Source organism: Tinamus guttatus, unplaced genomic scaffold, assembly GCF_059628265.1.
Source record: "Tinamus guttatus ecotype Peru unplaced genomic scaffold, ASM5962826v1 Tinamus_guttatus_pri_ptg000218l, whole genome shotgun sequence".
Classification (NCBI taxonomy): Eukaryota; Metazoa; Chordata; class Aves; order Tinamiformes; family Tinamidae; genus Tinamus; species Tinamus guttatus.
This window is the reverse complement of record NW_028288752.1, coordinates 3426601-3444099: the sequence shown is the minus strand read 5'-3', so window position 1 is coordinate 3444099 and position 17499 is coordinate 3426601. Positions and strand designations below refer to the sequence as shown.

At 46.1% G+C, this 17499-nt stretch overlaps 1 protein-coding gene across 1 annotated transcript in view; it reads right to left on the bottom strand.

The window, feature by feature from the left end:
- The window catches only part of ADRA1D (adrenoceptor alpha 1D), a 40478-nt gene extending 26766 nt beyond the window's left edge, over nt 1–13712 (bottom strand). Inside the window, exon 1 of the mRNA XM_010219732.2 lies at nt 12683–13712. Coding sequence (XP_010218034.1) covers nt 12683–13640 — 958 coding nt within the window. The 5' untranslated portion in view covers nt 13641–13712. The remainder of the gene's footprint in view (nt 1–12682) is intronic.
- Between the last annotated feature and the right edge of the window lie 3787 nt (nt 13713–17499).

Here is a 17499-nt window from a genome sequence, read left to right as displayed (position 1 = left end):
AGGAATGCATTTGAGGGACCATGTGCTAAGAAATACCAGAAGAAAACTGACTTACGGATCCTGTGCTAATGATAAAAATGCAGCTAGCAATGCCTGTAGCTGCTCTTCTATAAAACAAATTAATTTGTAGGATACACTTAGTCTTAGCAAAGCCAAATAGAAGGGTTGCAGAGTAGAGGGGTGTTGAATGCACTTGGTGGAATGGCAGATCTGATTACACTTGTGGTTATGTTGCCCTCCAACTGCCTGCCTCCAAGAGCCAGCCCCCTTTGAGTGGCATAGGCTTGTGTTTTGGACTAAATGATTTTAAACCCATACATTGGGTTGTGATCTTGGACACACCTTTGACATGTCTAAGTAAAGCTGATGGATGGCAAGTAAGAGTGCCGAGAGCAAAGGAAAGGACCTTTTTCAGCTGAACGTATGGAATTAAGCCTGAGATGCAGATGGCCACATTCAATGTAAACAACCCCCACTTGCCCTCCTACTCTTGCCACCTTCGACTCGAACAGCTTCAGAACTTTCCCAGAGTTCTGTTTTGAATGTAAATACTTTCCCTTGCCCTATCATTATAGCAGGAAAAGGAAACCACCCACGTTCTGGTTCCCCTGACCTTTGGGGAAGTTCAGGAATTCATCTGGTAAGGAGAGCAGCAGCCACGCTGCCCACTAGAGCCACCAATGGACACGAAACAATCCCAGGAAGACGCTGTGCATCACTGCATGGCTTGTGTTGCACCATCAGTTTCTAAGCTGGTTCTTGGGTCTCAGCATTTGCGGGTGAACAAAGTCCTAAAATTATGACGGAACAAGTTTCATGCACATCATATTATATTGCTCTGCTCTAATAGCCTTATCCTCACTGCATATCTTAAATGGCCAAACCCACAGCTGACAGAAACTCCACATTCTCCATCTATTTGACCAAGTGGGTCCTACCTGCAGGATGCATGCAGAAGTGATGGAGATAGTGACTTTGCAGGGCAAACCAATCTCTGTTTCTGCTGTAGAGTTATCTCTGTCCCACAATGGGGATGGAAAGGATGCCCAAGACCTTAAATCAAGGACAGGAGTAATGCAAAACTCATTGAAATAGAAAATGTAGCACTAAAACAAACTTCAGGAAAAAACAAGATCCTGCTCTACAGAAGTCAGAAATTTTTTCTTCACCATATTTGTAATCCAGCAAAGTTTAAGTTCTTCCTTCAAAGGCTCTTCTATATGATATTTCCTGCTAAGCAAATTTGATAATCAAACTAGCTTTCTAGGACAACATGGACAGCCCATGGGCAACAAAGGGAACTGAGGCACCCACCTCATACACAGACACCTACTCATAGACAACTACAGGTCAGAATCTTCATCTGTGAGCTCTTTTCTATCCCTAATCTCTTTGCATACCTGCAAATAATGTACTTGCTTATCATACCGGCACGGATGGAAAGGGAATCACTACCAGAGAGATATTTAGGGAAGGTACTTAGGTAGGCAGTAGGGTGGCTCTGGAAGTGAAAATATCATTTTTATTCTCACAACATTTGACATAAGACGGGCTGAAGTCATAACCAGAGCTCCTATGCATTGCTAAGGACCTCAGATAGATCAGCTTGCAGGTCCTGAAGAGCTGTGACCATGTGGTGTCTCTGGACATGAAATACACCACCCGAGCATTGCCCGAGCAATGTTGCATTTGCAGAAGAGAGGGAGAGATGCAATGCCTGCAGAACTCTCTGTGCTGTCTCTTTATCCTCCCAAATCTCTGAATGTGCAGCTCCAAGTAAGGAATAAACTGCAAGCAAATCCCGTAATGTGAAGTGTTTTTGTTCTGTTCCCCCAAGTCCCCAGTCTGAGCACATTAGGAGACAGGCAGACAAGCCTGGGGCAGGCTGCCAACTTGTCTTCACAGCACATCCTCACTGCTTTTCAGATAATTCCTATGGAAGGGACCCTGGGATCAGAAGCAACCTATGTCTGGAAAAACTGGTGCAGTTTTAAAAGTAGCTGCTAAAGAATTTGGCTTTACAAGCAGAGATTCCCAAGCTGGGCTGCATCCAGCCCCTCCGCTGCCTGTGCTTAAACTAGGTCAGTGAGTGGCCTGTGGTGCCTTCACTGTTGTGCATGTGCATACGCCTGGTACCTTTTTAAAGTGCATTGCCCAAATCACATGTGAGGTGGGAATAGCAATGCTAGAGTTCTCTTGTCTGGTCCATGCAAGAGGACTCTCACCTAGGACAAGAAACATCACCACTGTCAACTTCACCAGGTACTTTGGGGCTCAAGGCTCATGATGAATCCCTGGGTTTCAGGGATCCCCATCTGTGATCCCCATGGGCCATTTCTCAGTGCTCTATGAGACTGGCCGTAGGACACCCGCAGTTGGAAAACAGCCAGGGATGAAATGTGACAGAAGTCTGGTGTGCTGGCTCCCATCCATCTGCCCTGGCACTGGAGAGGTAGCAGTGCCTGACTTCACACTATCTTCCTGCTGTAACAAGGCTTTCCCATTCCCTTTCCTTATGGCATTGCCCTAATCCCCCTTTGGCTCATTGCCATGGGCCAGCATGCCATGCAGTCACTCCTGGTCCTTACTGAGCACTACAGCAAATCATCTCTTTTAGACTTAGAATATGGATTTACCTCTAAAGGATGTAGTGGGGGCTGTGCCCTGCTCAAGCAACATTTACACCATTGATGCTTGAGTGGGAGATCTGCAGGACTTCCCTAAGCATTTCTTTCTTTCCCACCATGGAAATCTCTTGAATTTGCAGCTTGCTGCTTCTTGGCACATTCTGAGATCTTGCAGCTCAGTGCTGCAACAGACTTATAGACACCAGCAGGGAAACAGAATATTTGGGGTTCTTCTGTTCAGGAGACGAGGCTAGATAACCCCTGTGATCTCTTCGATCCTTTATCTCATGGAGGAAAATCTGGATCTGATTTCCTATGTCTAAACAAAAGAGGCCCAGGTATTGTTGTAGGACTTGAATCCAAGTGGCACCAAATAGCTCATGTTCACATTGCTAAAAGCAACGTGTTTAGGCTTCTAGGGCAAGTTTGTCTCGGAGATAGACAGCTGTAAGCAAGGCCAGAGTGAGGGAGAAAATAAGCAGTGTGGATAACCGGGTACTGGCACTTTCCTCCTAGGCCTCTTACCCTGATAGGAATAAGTGCTAAACCCACTGAAAGCAATGGAAAGTGCATCTTGGTCTTGACAGGGGCAGGCATTTGTCCCCTCCAGGAACCCTCCCTGAAAGAGAAAGCAGAAACATCTCCATCCCAGAGCAGCCGGTTCGAGTCTCATGGAGCTGGGACAGATCCCCATTCCCCACCCTGGGTACCACAAGTCTCCACAATCAAAGAAGGTCAGATAAAACCCAAATTGGTTGGGTGTGTTCTGGGACACAGACTCTGCAAATGGGGTTGTTTCTGCTATTGGAGAGCAGAGAGGGGAATAAAAGTTGCATTTCCAGGTTTTTCATGACTGTGTTGTGAATTACAACAGGTTTGACACATCACAGTAGGGAGGAATGCCCTCTTCTGAGTGAGCTGGCAGTTGGTTCTCTGTCACCAGACCCTGTGGTTCTCTGGCTCTGCTCCAAATGCATTAGCTAAGGAGTCCTCTCAGAGAAAGGCTATTCATTAGGAGTAACTAAAAAGCTATATCCTGTTCCAGCCTCTCTACTAAATCCATCCTTGGGCTAATCACACCCATGAATTACAAGGCAGGGAGAAGTACAGACTTCTGGTTCAGTGTGACAGGTTTCCTACAGCACTGAGGCAGATAAAGCAGGACAGACAGAAATAGCCAGCCTAGCATACTAGCAATACTCGAGGACTACCAAATGACCACAGGTACATGAGCCGTGCTTCAGTTTCTTTAGCTGAAAATGGTGATGAACAATGTTGAAATGGACTGATTTCTATCTCTTAAGATATCTGTGTGTGTTCCCCTTCCTTTTATTTAGTTGTTTAAGTTACAGAGCCAGCTCACATTGTATAGGAGAATGAATTTTACTACTCTGCCACTCAGGCAGGTTTCCCTACAACCCTGGTGAGCAAATCATTGATGTAATTAATCAGAGCATTCCCTTTTGTGTTGTATGGTCTGGAAGTTGCTCTGGAGGGAGGAAGGTATTTGAGGATGTCTCTTCAGTAACAGGCACTTGGAGAGCTTCGGAGGAAAAGAGTCATAAAGGCATTCAGAAAAACATTCAGAAGTCAAATCTCATCATTCACTGTCCCCAAAGGTGTTTTAAAGGAAATATTTGCAGCAAATAACAATGGCTATTAACTAATAAATTGGAAAGAAAGCTCTCCTGTGGAAGCAGCCAGCTGCTGAGCTTTAGAACTGAAGCAATTCCTCATGAAGTACTCTGTTCCCCAAGCCCCCTCAGCCACAACCAAATTAAGAGCAGGTGAGGAAACAGAAGCAAGTCCATAAAACACCACAACAGCAGTAGGTGCTTAGAAATACTCCCATGAGCTTGTGAGTTAGGAGAGAGGTGACAGTTACATTTTGGGGCTGGCCAAGTTCTCTCTTGCAAGGGCCACCTCAGGCAACCCCAAAGCCCTACCATCTATTACTGCTATGGCTAACAGTAGTTTCTACTGAACATACATAGCAAAAGCTTTCAGGCAAGTTATACTATATCCTATACAATAAGAATGCTAAATGAAAATGATTAAATTGCAGAATTAAGGGCTTAAAAGATAGACATGGCCAAAGTGAAAGCTGCATTTGCAAAACTTCTGTTTCTCACATCTAGAGCCTTTAATTTCATGCTCTATTTCCCTACTTGCCTGCTGTACCAGTTGCACAGGAGGGGCTGATACCCAGCTGAGGGACAGCTATTCAGCATCTCCTTTCTGGCCAACATGTGACTTCACTCTTTACAGACTCACCCTATTCAGTCATCCTCTAATGACCACATTATTTGTTTCCTCATGGGTATTTGAAGGCAGTCATCATGGTGATGACCAAATAATTTGCAGACATAAATCTTTATTTTCACAGTTCCTCTAGGAAAGAAAAGTCCTTTTGATCCATTTTACTGTTCTATGTACAAAGCAATGTCAAGCTTTTATTTGCTTTTATTTTGGACGTGTTCCCCAGACATGATCCACTAATGCCACAGTATTATGGAACACTTCATATCCTTAAAGTGTAACTCCTATCAGCTCCAGTTGGAAGTGTCAATCTTTCACACACCAGGTATCATATTTGGCTGCACAGAAATGCTCATTTCAGCCAACTGTAGGTGCCTCCGATGCACATCCAAGCTAGTGATTTTGGCTTCGCTCAAGGGTGCTGGGGAGACACAGGTGCTTTTGAGATATGACTCATCTGACTGGTTGAGATGGCAATGTCAGATGACATGAGCTGCATCCTCATCCTTCTTTGCTAGTTATCTCAGAAGCTCAAGAATGATAACTGAAGACTGTACAGTGTTGGTGCCTGCTTCTAGGGAAGATCCCATCTGCTGAAACCGGGTTGACATTGGAGAAGGTAAAAGTGTGGAGATAAAAAGGAGACTGCAGAGGAGCAAAAATCCTTATCAGCAACAAAAAGGCATAAAGGGATTGAGAGATGGATACAAAAGTCATTGCTCTCCAAACTCCTTCTCCAGCAAGGTCCAGTTTTGCCAACCTACTCAGCCTTGCCAGCATCTCAGAAATGTGCCTTCACTGAAATTGTCCATATTTGCCTAATTCCTGCACTTTACTGACAGAAAGCACCTCCCATCTTCAGCGGGGTAAAACACTAAGTTTCTACTCAAACACATGGTACTGTAACAACTTTTTGAATTCGAAGCTGTCACCATAACACGTCCTATAGGAGATGAATACTGTGTTTCATCTTTCTCAAATACAGCTATCTCATCTTGTCTTAGATTTGGCAGAACAAACTCAGACTGATACATGGAATGGAAAAGCTTACCTAACACATAATGTTTGGCACCAGAAACTGAGACCTTATACCAGAAGGGTCCAGCAATCTTGATGGCACTATGACCACTACCTGGAACACACCATAGTCCACAGTAACTATACCAAATAAAAGTCCTGATTAATCAATATGAGGACAATTTGGGATGCTTTTCCAAAGAAATACATTTATTTTCTTAAAAAGTCATCAGCATAAGTGATACATATATTCACCAAAATGAGCACACTTCTAATTAAGACTGCTCATAGGTTGTATGAAGCTCCTACAACACTACTTGTTAACATGATGTAGTTGCAAACACCTAGTTAATGCTCTTTTGTTGTGACAAAACTAATCTGGTATCAAGCTGGTAGACTAAATAGCCACTCTGACCATACCAAAGAGCACCTCCGCCCTTCTACTCATTCTTCCTTATGTCTCATTAAACAGATTATCAGAATTAATTAGCAAGTATTTACTCAAATATGCATTAATGAAGATAGATCTGACTTATTAAAACTCCTTCCCAGAATATCTAGGACAAAGTTTTGTGCATTCAAATGTAACAAAACCTTTGGAGTCAGCTTAATACAGATATAGTATTATATAGTACATTTTCATATTGCTTGCAAAATGGCTGTCAAGAGTTTTATAAGGTTTCACCCACTGAATCATGGTAAAGTTTTTCTATTTTTTTTTTCCATTTGTAGTGCATCCATTATAGCAACTGCTTCAAGATACGTCAAGAGTCAGCAATACGAAAACAGAAACTTGGCTTTAAATAGTTTATTGGTGGCTGGCTGGGTGAACTTCTCTCTGGAAGCAGAGTAGTTCAGTATATTGGGAATAGGACCCAGATCTCCCATGACCTATCACATCACTGAGTCACCGCACTTCTTTGGCCAAGTGGAGATACAGTATATATTCAAACTTGGGTGCCTAACTCATTATTTCAGAACCAGAATGATGCATCTCTGGTAAATTGTCCTAAAACCCTGTGCCTGTTTCTGGCCTTATACACAGAGCCAGGGGCAAGCAAGGGACCACATGGACTCAGCTGAGCTCCAAACAATCACTTTTTGATAGCTATTTCCAAGCACACATAGCCTATTTCCCTGTTCTGCATTCTGATGGCTTCTGCCCTAGGGGACAAGGAGTAAATCAATGCTGTCAAATGCCTTAACTACCCAGTTGCTCTGGAGTCTGGTTATCCACATGCCTGCTTGCAATTCTGCAAAATGCCAACATGTTCTCCTCCACTTTTTCACAAAGTCCTCTCTAGCCATGCACACAGTAAATGCAGATCGTTTCCAGTCTGTACCCCTCTGTGCAAGACAGTCCTCTGCAGTGCTGTCCCATTGGGCTGTGTGACCCAAGGCTGTCCCACATGTACCCTATGCTATGTCCACCACACACATCCCTGCCATCATGCCCTAGAAATGACGTTCAGGTGGACTGTAGCGCAGCCCTCATGTTATTTTGGATGCTCTGAAATCAGGAAAAAAAAAAAAGGGTTGAGATCATCACATTTGTGGACACCATATATGCACCAAGACAGTCCTAAGACCCCAAGCTGTGCAGTAGACAGTCACAGAAGAAGCCCACTTCCATGAAACCTGTAGAAACTAAATACTGGAGACCTTCGCCACTTTCTCACATGTGATTGGGATTGATGATATAGTTCATCAAACAGTGGGGAACAGGCTTGCACACAGAGAACAATGACATAAGCCCCCCTTTTTTTTTTAAATTAGGAAACCAAGCTAAATGATCTTATCAAAATAGAATTATATTCTCCTCCTCTGCCAGAACAGATTTTCTCCTCTCAGATGTGGTTCTGCATGAATGGTCCTCCTCATCATTCATTTTACAAAGGAGACAGTTACTGAAGTCTCAGCACTGCCGCGTTTCTGAGAGTCTATCTTCCACAAAACTCTTTGAGAAAGGATTTCTGTTGCATGAAAAATAGTGAATAGAAAATTAATTTTATTTTGGCTTGAAGGAGACCTTTCTGAACCTGTTCTGTATAGCAGCTATCTTTTCCTTGAGAAGCAAGGGAAAAATAATCTAGGATGCTGCTTTTCTGATTCATATCTGGAAATGAATACCAGCATCCACCACAAACAGCCCAGCTACCACCCCAAGGGAAATATGAGACCATGAATATGGAGGACTTTGCTTATAATGATTCCATTTCTCTTCAGTATAATGCATTTCCTTGTATTATACCAAGGTCTCAAGTCATTTCTGTTCTGGGTTACCGCGGTTTAGAGTGGGGACAAGGTAGAGGAAGCATTGGGTTGTGGTCTTCACCCTTGTGTGGCATTAGCTATGAGTGTTGCCATGCATTTTCCACATTGGGTTTGACTTCTAACCAAATACAACAAATGCCACTGGTGAGAATCCACTCCCTTGGCTGGACTATGCTTGCTAAAAACCAAGAGGCATGGGGGAACATAAATCAGTGTTTTGGGTACTAGTTAGTGCACTCTTGATCTCAAGGGACAATGGTTTCCTCCTGGATGCTTCTGGGGTTCTGACAGGGAAGGGGTTTGCCTCAGCTCCTAACATCATCCCATGTGGGGCCCTAGAGTGTTTTGGCATGCTCCCCTGACTCCATATGGTAGCTGGGGACCAGAGTCTCATCCCTCCTATTCTTATCTGCTCCTGCATCAGGTTGGAGAAACCACATGAACGATCTACAGCTTTTATATGGGGATACTGGCTCCTTTTTCACTCCACAGATGTGTACTGAAAGGAAACAAAATCCATCACCTAATTTGCAGGAGGATTTTCCAGTAACAGAAGAGCCAGTGAACTCCGTAAAGTCATGAGCCTCAGGACTGAATTCCTGTGCAGACTCTAGTGTCTAATAAAGGCTTGAACTAATACAGGGCTAAGCTTTCCTTCTTTGGGTGTATACTAGAGGATTTCCTCTCCCTGTTTATTTACACAATAATGTAGGTATATTTCAGGATTTCAAGCTCTCTGAAATTCACCAAGACAGCACAATGCTTTCAAAAATGGTTGGAGAAGGAGAACATCTACAGCAAAGCAAACACCTCAGTTCTGTAGGAACCCAAGCACAGAACAGAAACTGTTTTCTTTGGTGCTGTTTTTGACTATACACGCACTTATTTGGAGGAGCAGTTTATCCAGTGCAGTTTATATCTCACCTCTCTGCAAAGCCTGCAGCATTGACACCATAAGCCAGTTAGATGTCCCAGGTGCCTTGGAAGTCAATGGAAGAGGAATAGGTGCATTTGACATGATAATTCGTATAATGGTGGCAATCCTACTCAGAGAGAGAGTTGGACCTTCAGAGGTCTCTTCCCACCAGCATCCCCATGATGCTATGACTAGCTGAGATGAAGTCACTGATATCTGACAGCCAAAGTGAGATGAAACCTATCCTACCAAGTCTAAAATACCATTAAACCCTGGTCCATGGCTTTAGGAAGCCTTCAACTGCATTCTCTTGACAGATCTCCCCTTGGGGAAAAGACACCCTGGCACAAAACACATCAAGCATCCAGGGTCCCTGGAGGATGCAGTTTGGTAGAGCTCTATCGTGCACCAGCAACAACTGCAAACCAGGCAAGAGTTGAGCGTCTGATTAGGATTTCACCTCTTGTTGAGCAAACAGTTTCTTAAAGAGTCTCATTAGCCAGGCAAACTGTTGATTATGTTAAAATTCTGGATGATGGTATCTTATACTTGGGGACATGTGTTACCAATCCAAGAGTGACCTGAATTTCTTAGCTGTTAAATAGGCTGTATGTGAGAGTCTGAGATGATTTAAAGAAGTCTGCCTGTGGATTACGCAAGCATGAAGAAATCATCAACAATGCTTGGCGCATACATAGATACTGTTATTCAAAATAATTAGTTATTTCAGCTTCTCAGTGCTGTTGTGATACATCCTACTTCTGTTTTTCTAACGTGAAAACTATTCTACAAAAAGATACAGAGATGTGTACAGACTAACACAGGTGCCAGTGTGAGAGCCAGGACAGAAATTTCTGTTTGATAAATCCATGTAAAGTAGAGCTGGGAGTCTTTTCTTACTGTTAATTTTTTTTCAGTTGAATAACTTATTTATCTCTATAAAGTATAGTCTGTTCAATGAAACATTCGCAATTTTATGTCAGAAGAAAGAAAAAAAAGTCAAAACATTTCATTTTGATATTTTTGAAACACTTTTTCATTTTAATGTGACAATTCATTTTGAAGCTTATCTAAGCGTACTTTATTATTATTATTATTATTTTATTTTTTTAAATAAACTCCCCTTCACCCTTTTCCTAAAAGGAAACAAAATGTTTCATTTCAGGTTAGGGAAAACATACTAGTCAATTGAAAGTGAGCTTGGTTTCTCAGCAACATTAAAACTTTATTAAAAGTACATATCAATATTTTTCTTGTTGTGATTTCTTTTAAAGTTTCTCCAACAAAAAAATTAGAAATACGATTGTGCTTAAGCATTCACAGTCCCCTTCTCAAACAAAATCAAATCCAAGATGTTCCAGCATGCAGATTTACAGGGAATTTTCTAATTTGCCCAAGTCTCAACCTCAGGTTTTGAGCTCTAAACTCGACTAACTGGAGATTAGAACTTGGAGAAGTTTCTCTTCTCCACCTCAATAGCATTGAATAAGCCTCAAATTTGAATAGGAAGTTGCAATTAATAATGTCGGGGAGGAATGAAATTGGAGTCAGCATATTTTCTAGTCATAAAATAAATGAACTTTTTCTGTGTTTATGTTATATGCATAATACAGCAGGAAGCAAAGATCAAAGCCATGTTTATAAAGAACTTGGCAAGTTGCACGCTCAGAGGAAGCAAATGGATTCACAGGAGAAGCTTAAGAAAGAGGTTTGAACTTTTTGTTGGTGTAAATCAGTATATTGCCCTTGACTCCAGTGCAAGGGCAGTGATTTACCTGAGTGGAGGAGCTGGCTCAAGAACTTCAAGGGAGGACATTTGTGAAGAAACAAAATAAAGTATTTGCCTACGGTTCATGCTTTAGTCTTAAGTACTTAGAATAACTCCCGATTCAAATTCCCAGCTTCATTAGCTATAGGACAGAAAGTCAACAGTAAGATTTAGGGCAAGCTCACGTCTTTCTGAGGGGCCCAAGAGACAAGAACTGGGTTGGGGCTGTGGGCAAAAGCCCTAAAGAGATCAAAGAACCTGTCCAAAGAGATCAGCCTTCAAATACTGGCATCTCCAAGCTCCTAAAGTGCTTTGCAGGCTACAGAATCCCCCTAAAACAATGGAGCATAGAAAAGCAAACTGAGGCACAGTCAACATGGACAAGGCAGCAGGGTCTTAGAGCAAGAGAAGCTCCGAGCAGCCCTGCAGCTCCTTGTCTCAAATCACACCATCCACTTCCATGATCACGTAAGGCAAAACTGCCAGCAACAGCAATAGTTTAACCCCTACAGAAAGCTAAAACACTCACCAAATTCCATCCTCATCCAGACAGAGGCAGCAAGCACAGAACAGCAGCATGAGGAAATGAGACCTTTCACAGTCAACCCACCACCCTAGGGAGACCAGAGCTATCAAGGCACCACTCGTCCCTCAGCTGAATTGGCCCACCTGAGGATCAGTTCCTAATTGGGTGGCCTCAGTTAGGTGCCTAACAGCCCAGGGGAGAGAGCTGAAGTGCTAGAAGGTGTTGGCTCTAAATGATCCCCTTGGCCACCTTGCTTGTTTCTGTTCGCTTGAGAGGGAGCCTCGGGCTAAGAGGAGCTTTACAAAATCCCAGGAAAAAATGCAGACCTGGCTAAAACATTATGGGTTATCCATGCACAACAACAAAGGTCCTGGGTGGTTCCGGGGACACACTGGTCCCACCCAGCAGACAGAGGGACAGCCGATGTGGCAGCTCCCCCAATTTGGGGAGCTCTGCCCAAAAGGCAGCACCTTCCATGGGCAGTTATTTGAACTTCTCCTTTGCGCCCCACCAGGCTCAGCTACATCGCTCCACAGGGTTAACCCCGTCTCTGGGGTGGACACACAAAGTTTTAATCACTTGCTCAGACTTACAGGAGATCCCGCGTCTGGCCTGGCCGAGCGAGATGGGGCAGGAGCAGCTGCTCCCCGCTGTGTTTTGCAGAGTGGCACTGGGCAATCACCCAGGACCATCCGGCCAGCATAGACAAGAGCTGGTCCTGCTCCAGCTCCCTGCACCGCATCAGCATCCCGGGAAGTCAACAAAGACAGGGAAGGCTGGGCCCCCACCCCAGCCAGATTGAAAGGGACACTTCCTCACCAGACGTGCTTTCCTCCTCCTCCTCTTCCTCCTCCACGCAGCACAAACCAGATCCCTAACCACAGGTTGGAGGGCGATGGAGATTCCCAAATTGGGAGGAAAGGGAGGAAGGGAGACAGGGGCTGCAAAGTTTTTCAGAGATCTCTGTCATAATTACAGCCTGTTTGAGACAACTCTGCTCCTTTCCCCATTCTTAACTTCACTAATTAAATTGTGGAATAAATAATTAATCAAACCAATGACTGTTGCTATTTTATTCAACTGCTATTTATTTTGAGTGGTTGGGAGAACCTGATTAATAAACAGTGAATAAGATCTAATTAATTTAATCAGTCTCTTGCCGTCTTGTTCACCTATCTGTCATCTGTCACTTGACTCCAGGCACGAATCGTGTCCAGAAAGTTTGTTCCCAGGAGCAGCTTCCCAAGGGCACAGCCACAGGCAAGGAGATTGGGAAAAGCAATGGAGTCACTTACCAAAAGGCAGGACAAAGAAGAAGGGGAACCAGCAGAGGATGAAAACGCCCACAACGATGGCTAGAGTCTTGGCCGCTTTCTTCTCACGGGAGAACTTGAGGAGCCGCACGGAGAGGGAGCTCCTGAAGTTGTGCCCCTTGCTCCGAGTGCTGGAGAGAGGCTCCTCCAGCACACTCCGGCAGTGGATGCGCAGCACCACCTCCATGGATTTATTCCTCTCCTTCTTGACTCCTGCCTCCAAGCTCCGGGTGGTCCGCCTGGCCACCACATAGATCCTGAAGTACATCACCAGGATGACCATAAGGGGCAGGTAGAAGGAGAACAGGGAAGAGAAGAGAGCATAGCCTGGCTCCTCTGTGATGCTACAGATGCTTTCGTCTGGTGGTGGGGGCTCCTTCCACCCCAGCAGTGGCCCGATGGAGATGACCATAGAGGAGAGCCAGACCACCACCAGGATGACCCCAGCCTTCCTCTCTGTCATGATGGTGGGGTACTTGAGAGAGTACTTGACGCCAATGTACCTGTCCACGGAGATGATGCACAGGCTCATGATAGAGGCAGAGCAGCAGAGCACATCCACTGCTGCCCAGATGTTGCAGAAGATGCGCCCGAACACCCAGAAGCCCAGCACCTCCAGGGTGGCTGAGAAGGGCAGCACCGTGGTGCTGAGCAGCAGATCGGCGATGGCCAGGTTCACGATGAAGTAGTTGGTGACTGTCTGCAAGTGCCGGTTGCAAGCCACAGAGAGGATGACCAGGATGTTGCCCACAATGGCCGAGAGGATGAAGGCGGCCAGGAACACCCCGACACCCACCGCCTGAGCATCCAAGACGAAAGTCAGCGTGGTGCCATTGCCCCCGGCGGCCTCCTCTCCGTGCAGCCCCCAGGACCTGTTGGCGCCGCCGTGCCCCGTCCCGTTCCAACTCAAGCTGGCATTGCTCAGCTCGGGGAAAGTCATTGTAGAGCGAGTCCCGGCTCCATGGAGGGCGACGAGGCGTCCGCGGCGAAAGCGATGCCGAGGCGCAGCCTCCCCGGCATGATCCCCGCTGCCTCCCTCCGGCGTCCCGCTCCTCCTGGGCAAGGAGAGGAGGGGGAAAAAGGGTGTCCCCCTCGCCGGCCACCACCAACCACCCACCCGCCCCCGCTCCCCTCTCCCCTCACTTGGCTTCACATGGGTCGGGGGCTGCGCCGGCGGGGGGCAGGCAGCCCGCAGCCCCCCCGCCGCCCTCGCATGCTCCGGGGGAGGCCGCGAGGGCTCCGTGGCTCCCGGCGCCTTCTCCCCGCTGCAAGGGAGAGCGCCGGGAGGGGAGGGAAGGGGAAGGGGAGGGGGGGCTGTGGGACGGACTGAGGAGGAGGAGGGAAGGGGGAGGAGGAGGGACGGGGTTCGCGCTGGCGGGGGGTGTCAAGGAGCTTTCCCGCATCAGGTGCTGCCGGAGGAGGGAAAGGAGGAGGAGGGGGAGGGGACGGCTACTTTGCGGGGAGAGGCGAGAACCCCATGCGGACAGAGGCGCTACGGGGCAGGGGGGCGAGAGCCCCTCGTGGAGGGGGGTCAGACACCTCTCAGGGAAGGACAGACACCCGGCGGTGCGCGGGGAGGCAAGCGGATACTTGCGGGAGCCCGCGCGGAACCGTGGGAGCCCAGCCGTGGGATCGGGAACACACCCGTGGGAGAGGGAACTGACCCATGGGAGAGGAAACCCACCCGTGGGATCGGGAACACACGCGTGGGAGAAGGAACTCACCCGTGGGAGAGGAAACCCAAACATGAGAGCAGTCGTCCACCCATGGGAGCAGGCGACCCCTCCATGGGATCGGGAGCACTCCGTGGATTCGGGACCCCACCGTGGGCTCGGGACCCGCCGTGGGCTCGGGACCCGCCGCGGCGCCGCGCGTGGCTGCGCCGCCCGCCGCCGCCGGGGGGCAGCAGAGGGCAGCGTTTGCCCGCGGCGCGGCCGCCCCGACGGCTCCGGCCCCCCCGCCCCGCGCCTCCGTGGACAAAAATTGTCAAAAAACAAAAATCTTATGTTTATGTACTTATTTTTCTTGACAATCATGTCAGGAAATGACACGATTTTTTTTTTGTCCTTTAGGGATTTCACCCTCCTTCCTAGAACTGCAGTTTTGACCCTGCTGGGATCAAGAAATGTAGAGCAACAATTTGGAAACACAAGCAAACAGGAGCAAACGCTGTACGAGGAAAATGATCAGAAGGACGGGTTTGTTATTCACTTTAAAAATCACTTTTTTTTTGTGACTAAAAAAAACAACCAAACAAAACAGATCCAAATACCCTATTCTTCAGGTCCAGTTACTCATTTTCCCTACATTTTGACAGAAACATGTCAGGCAGCAAAGTGAATTATTGTTTTGTACTGGGATGCCAAGCCTGGCATAGGACGATCTCAATCCATGAAATTTTGTGGCTGCATCTTTGCAGGTACACAGGTTGCTGTCAACACATGTCGCCTAATCTACCCCAAAAGCAGAAGTAACATACAGAGATAAGGGAAATTATGCAAAATTACGGCTGGGCTAAACTTTCGATGTAAAGTGTGTTTCAAGTTACCTTTGGGGTTGGAAAAGAGAGGCTCCTCCTAGAGGAGATGTATCAAATATCTCAACGTAAAGACGGAATTGATCCTCCCATCTCCTGCATGAGCTCCCATCCCCTCTGATCCAAAGTCACTTTGTCCTCAGTGCTGAGAGACCTGGGCAGCCTGGGAGCGCAGGGCTCCGAAGGGACACCAGGAACTCCAAGGTCAACCCCACAGCTGTGGGGAAATGCAGAGAAAAGACACTTAAGGTCAGTTCTGACCCAAAGCTGCCACCTTTGGGGAAATCTTATCCCTGGTCCAGCCCACTGAACTTTATTTAAGGTGTTTTCGTGCCTGATGAGAAAAGAATGGAGTGTCCCTGCGATGCATGAGTGTGGGATGCTCCCGTCTAGCTTAGCTCTGATCAGGGCAGGCAGAGAGACACTCTCGCTCTGTTACTGCAGCTCTGCGGTCCTGTCGGGGGCTATTTCAGCTAATTTCAGCTAAGGAGGAACAGGTTTACATTAGCACCCTTAAACCCAAATAAAAGGCTCCATGCAGATCCGCTCGGAGGAACTGAAGTGCCGGCGCAAACATGCACAGATTTGTGAGGACTGGGACCCTTGCCAAGCTGCTGGGCTGGAGCTGGAAGGAAGCACGGCTCCTTCCCCCCGTTTTGATATGTTATAGCGCTTTCCTCCCTCTTTTCCGTCCTCTATCTGGACAGAGTTCATCCCAGGACTCGAAATTTCAGGCAAGAGTAGCTCTCAAAGTGGTGAAAATGGGGCTTTCTAAGTAAAAAAAAGGCACAGGAAGGACGCAAGCTTGCGCCTGCCACCCAGTGACTTCACACTGAGCCCGAGCCCCAGCTCCTATTCCCAGCTGACACCGGGTCTTTAAACACATTTAAAAGAAAAGGGAAAAGAGCTAGAAGTGATTGCAAGAGATGACTTAGTTTTTGCTCTGGTTGGTTTTCACCTCTTTGCAATCTCTTTGGGGCCACATGCTGTTCTTTTGAGCAGTCTTTTAGTGTTGTGAAGGTGCTCTTCCTGGGCCTGGCCGTAGGAAATCTCAGGTGCCTTCTAATACAGCAGAAAGGAGCTAAGGAAAGAGGCCAGATTTTCTTATGTAAGGGGAAAACCTGTGGGTGCCACACTGATATCCATGCAGAAAAGTCAGGTACAGTGGAAGCCCAGGCCAGGTGGATAAGCAGAGTTTATGGAGTCAGTTGTTTCTGTTTGCTTTTTCAGTAGAAATGTTGATGTCTTCAAAATAAAGCATTCCTCAGGGATGATTTCTCTTTCCTTTGTTCTTTTAAGGGCCTTGTAATGAAATATTTCAATACCAAGCAGAACATTTCAGTTTTTCATCTCAAAATACTCTTTTTTTCTTTCTTTCTTTCTTTCTTTCTTTTTTTTTTTTTTTGAAATGATTAGGACTTAAGATCAGCTACCATTTGCTTCAGAAATTACTAACAGAATTACCTAGTAGAAGAACACTTACGAATGACTCTTTTGAAAAACAGTCACTGATGTATAGAGTGGAAGGAATACTGCTTTAAAATAGGCAAAACTAAATATATAAATGGAAATGCTGCAAAAGGTCAAAATCACAATGAGAGGTTTCCCTGTTTCCACAGAAAAACAGCTTTGTCGGTTGTTCTGTTTCTTTTTGAGGAATTTCACTTCCCCGAAATGTTAGCATTTATTTGTCATTGTCTTATTTTTTTCCTATTGATTCAAAATTCAGAACATCAAATTGGCCAGTAGCGTGACACCCCTCAACCATCTGTTTGCATGAAGCTCTGCCTCCTGTGGCTGGCTCCTTCGCTTATAAATAAAATAAGTTTTCTGAAGCGACTTTTGGAAAAGAGATGCAGTTGGGACTTCTTCCACAGATTGAAGTTTTCAATATGTCTTTCCCCTCTGGCAACCATGAGATGACCAGAAGACTTGGGGAATTCCTTGTCTCAACGGCTGCTGGTTATAGGAATGCAGGTTATGGGAAATGGAGGGCAAAATGGAGGTGTCAGGAATGTGATGATGAGAGAGCGTGGGCAGAGGTCTCCACTGTTCTCTTGGAGCAAATGAGACCTCAACCCTCCAGCAGGACATCAAGTGTGGCCATCAGGTCCTGGGCATCAGCCTCATGGATCTGCTTTAATGATTTGTCAAAGCAAGAGAGTTTGTCCATCACAGGCAAAGAAAGGGAGAAGCTGGTGAAGCATCATGCTAATATACGACCGTGATAATGATCTTGACTCCATTAAAACTTAACGTTAAT